The sequence below is a fragment of the Hordeum vulgare genome, chromosome 5H, assembly GCF_904849725.1.
Source record: "Hordeum vulgare subsp. vulgare chromosome 5H, MorexV3_pseudomolecules_assembly, whole genome shotgun sequence".
NCBI classification, from domain to species: Eukaryota; Viridiplantae; Streptophyta; class Magnoliopsida; order Poales; family Poaceae; genus Hordeum; species Hordeum vulgare.
The window spans coordinates 480,291,188-480,294,317 of record NC_058522.1 but is presented as its reverse complement, the minus strand read 5'-3'; the positions used below and the strand labels follow the sequence as shown (position 1 = coordinate 480,294,317).

Below are 3,130 nucleotides of genomic sequence, written 5' to 3'. Positions count from 1 at the left end.
AGCTCGCCGGCGGGCAGGCCACCGGATTCAATGGTGTGCGTTGGTGCGTGGTCAGGACACTTCATCATTCCAACCTAATAGGTGTAGCAACATAGATCGTTAGAAAGGTGGTTTTCGATTGTTCCATGTATTTGATTTTGTCAGATTCTTAAATAATATAATAAAAATGGATGTGTTCATCGGTCGATGAGAGGCCCGGGACTCCTTTTCGGGAAAAAAAATATGCATCTTGCCATCCTCGTGTACATTGGTATTTTCTCGAAGAAGGAAAATTGGCATATACACGTGCCTTGAGCTCGCGCTCGGGCAGAGGCCGCCGATCGAGCAGGAAAAGAAAAGGTAAATGAAAGTAACCGCCGGGCCGGCCGCTCTATACTTTTGGCGCGGATGGAGTTGGCGTGGTTGGAGGCTTCAGGTCTTCGTACCTTGCAAATTAAGTTGCAATTAATCAGACAGATAGAGGAATGGACCATACGTGTGAATTCGAATGCCATTGTCATGAGCCTGCTGAGCAGGGAGGCAGGGAGAAATTAGTACCTGGCGTATGGTGAAAGCGGGCGCCCTGGATCAGCAGTGGCAGGGGCGGCGGTGGGAGGAACGCCATTGGCGTTGGAATCCAACAGCGGCGACGACGACTCGGCTGCAGCCTCGGCGGTGGTGGTGGTAGTCGCCGCATCCGGAGAGGCGGCGGAGGGCGGTGGCGAAGGAGAATCGCCGTCATCCTTTTTCTTGCTGCTGCTCCTGCTGGGGGTTGGGGAAGACGGTGGCTTCAACCCCTCGTACCTGCGACGTACGCCATCCGGGAATAAATGGATCCATCAGAGGCCAAATTCTTCACTGAAGTTCCAAGGTTTTGACATCAGTTGGTTTGCTTACGCTGCATAGGGTGAGAGCGGACGTTGCTTTGCAGCAGCAGGAGCAGCCGGAGGAGGTGGAGGAGAAGCCGGAGCAGCTGGTGCTGGTGCTGGTGCTGGTGCCGGTGCCGGCGCAGGGGGCGACTCCTTCGCTGCCTGGCCGGTGGTGCCGCTGCTAAAGCTGGGTGTCGGTGACGACGGCGGCTTCAACCCTTCGTACCTGCAATGCAACAAAATGCATCAGCAAATGATCATCCATTACCATGAGGCCATCACGATACCAGTTCAGTCGGTTCACTTACGCCGCGTATGGCGAGAGCGGCCGCTCTGCTTTTGCTGCCGCAGCTGGTGCCGGTGACGGTGCTGGGGGTGCTGCAACTGGTGCTGGTTCCGCTGCCGTTGCCGGAGGTGCTGCGGCTGGTGGTGGTGCCGCCGCCGCTGCTGGAGGCGGCTCCTTCGGCGCCTCTGTAACGACGGCCGGAGCCGCGGGAGCTGGGGGCGGTGCCCTGCCGGGGTCGGAGGGGACCCTGGCGAGGAGGTCCTCCGTGGGCAGCAGCGGCGCGGTGGTCTCGGCAACGACCTCCACCACCTTGCAGTACGCCGCCCTCCTGTTCTTGGCCACGCACGCGATCAGCTCCGCCACCTGCAGGTTGGACACGAGGCCGCCGACGTACGTGTCCCGCGGCGACACCACCAGGTTGTGCGTCTCCTTGTACGCGTCCGTCGGCCTCTCCATGCCCCCCGGCCGCACGATCGTGTACGGGACGCCGCTGGCCACCAGCGCCTCCTCCGCCATCTTCTTCCAGCACAGAACGCCCCAGAACAAGCTGCTCGGTCGTGCCAAAAACTCCATTAATCCCTTGGCCAACCTCAACAAAGTCCGGTTCGAAAGAAAGAAGTGGCGGTGATCGATCCGTCAGCGTTCTTACTTCAGGAGGGCGGCCGGGAAGCCGAATCTGGTGGTGCCGAGGGAGGTGACGAGGACGAAGTGCTCGACGCCGGCCTTGGCCGCGGCGCGCACGAGGTTGGCGGTGGCCACGTAGTCGATGCGGTAGGGGCCCGTGACGTCGAGGATCTCCTTCTCGCTGGCGCCGATGGAGCACACCACGAGCGCCGCGTCGCCGATGGCCGCCTTGATGCCCGCCTCGCCCTGCTTCTCCAGGTCGCACTCGACCAGCTCCAGCCTCGAGGCGGCGGCGGTCCCTTCGCCGAGCTCCAGCCGCTCAACGCTCTGCACGAGGGGTGACGCTCTCTCCTTGCTCCGGACGGCGGCGCGGACGCGGAAGCCCAGCTTGATGAGCTCCCTGCACGCGCATGGCATGAGTTCTCAATGCATTATGCATGCAGAGTTGCAGACCGTCGGTCGCGAGCGAAGCAGAGTCGAAGAGTACCCACCTTACGGTCCGGGAGCCGATCTTCCCGGTGGCGCCGGCGACGAAGACGAGGTCCTGCTCCTTCACCGGCGCAGCTGCCGCCGCCATAGCATAGACGCGGCCGGCGGGGAAGGAGCGAGCAGAGGAGGAGGGGCGAGCGAGTGATATACGAGGCGCGCCATGGTGGTACCCGCACCTGCGCGACCTCCGCGCGGATGCAGAGCACGCGAGCGGGCCGTTGCCGCCGGCGACGCGGCACCGGGGCAGCGGCGCCGAGAGGGACACGGCGACGGCCTTGGCATCCATGTCGATCGAACCGTTGTAGGTCTCTGCCGCTCCAGTTACTCCTCGGATGTCACCCGGATTCCCCTGATCTCCGACCCCCCGCGGCGGCTGCTCGTGGCCTCGTATCGCGTCGAGGGTCGATGTGTGGTGTCCGACGTGGCGCGGCCGCGTGCTCCTGGCGGGATAACGTGGGGCCCTCTCCTCATCCCCTCCTCCATCTTCCGCCCAGTGTCCATGCAAGGGTTGAACCGAGGGTGGCATGGGGACATGGCAGGTCGTGCCGATGGACGGCGACGCGGGCGCTGGAAAGGGCACGCGCGGGCGTCCGGCTTCAAGTAGGACGGCGTGCGTGGTGACTGCGCCCGCGCGTGTTCCTCCATTCCCTGGCGGCGTGGCCGAGCTCGTGACCAGAATGGCCGTTCTTTTCACTCGTCCGTACGTGGATGATGCGCGGACTCACCACACCAATACCGGGGTAAAGAAAAATGCACCGCACTACCAAGCGGCACCGCACCCAGGCCTTCCCGTGCGGCGGTCAGGTTATCAGCCTGGCATCCAAACACACCGCACGGGGCACGTGTCGCAGCCCACCCTTTCCTCCTTTTCTGTCTGAAGCCC

At 62.8% G+C, this 3,130-nt stretch overlaps 1 protein-coding gene across 1 annotated transcript; it reads right to left on the bottom strand.

The window, feature by feature from the left end:
* Positions 1–205: 205 nt before the first annotated feature.
* LOC123399483 (protein TIC 62, chloroplastic) lies at positions 206–2,788 on the bottom strand. Its single transcript, XM_045093892.1, has 6 exons — positions 2,250–2,788; positions 1,784–2,158; positions 1,157–1,681; positions 877–1,074; positions 538–783; positions 206–425 (listed from the first exon to the last, which is right to left on the bottom strand). The coding sequence occupies exons 1-6, from the start codon at positions 2,771–2,773 to the stop codon at positions 371–373; spliced, it is 1,923 nt and encodes a 640-aa protein (XP_044949827.1). The 5' UTR covers positions 2,774–2,788; the 3' UTR covers positions 206–370.
* Between the last annotated feature and the right edge of the window lie 342 nt (positions 2,789–3,130).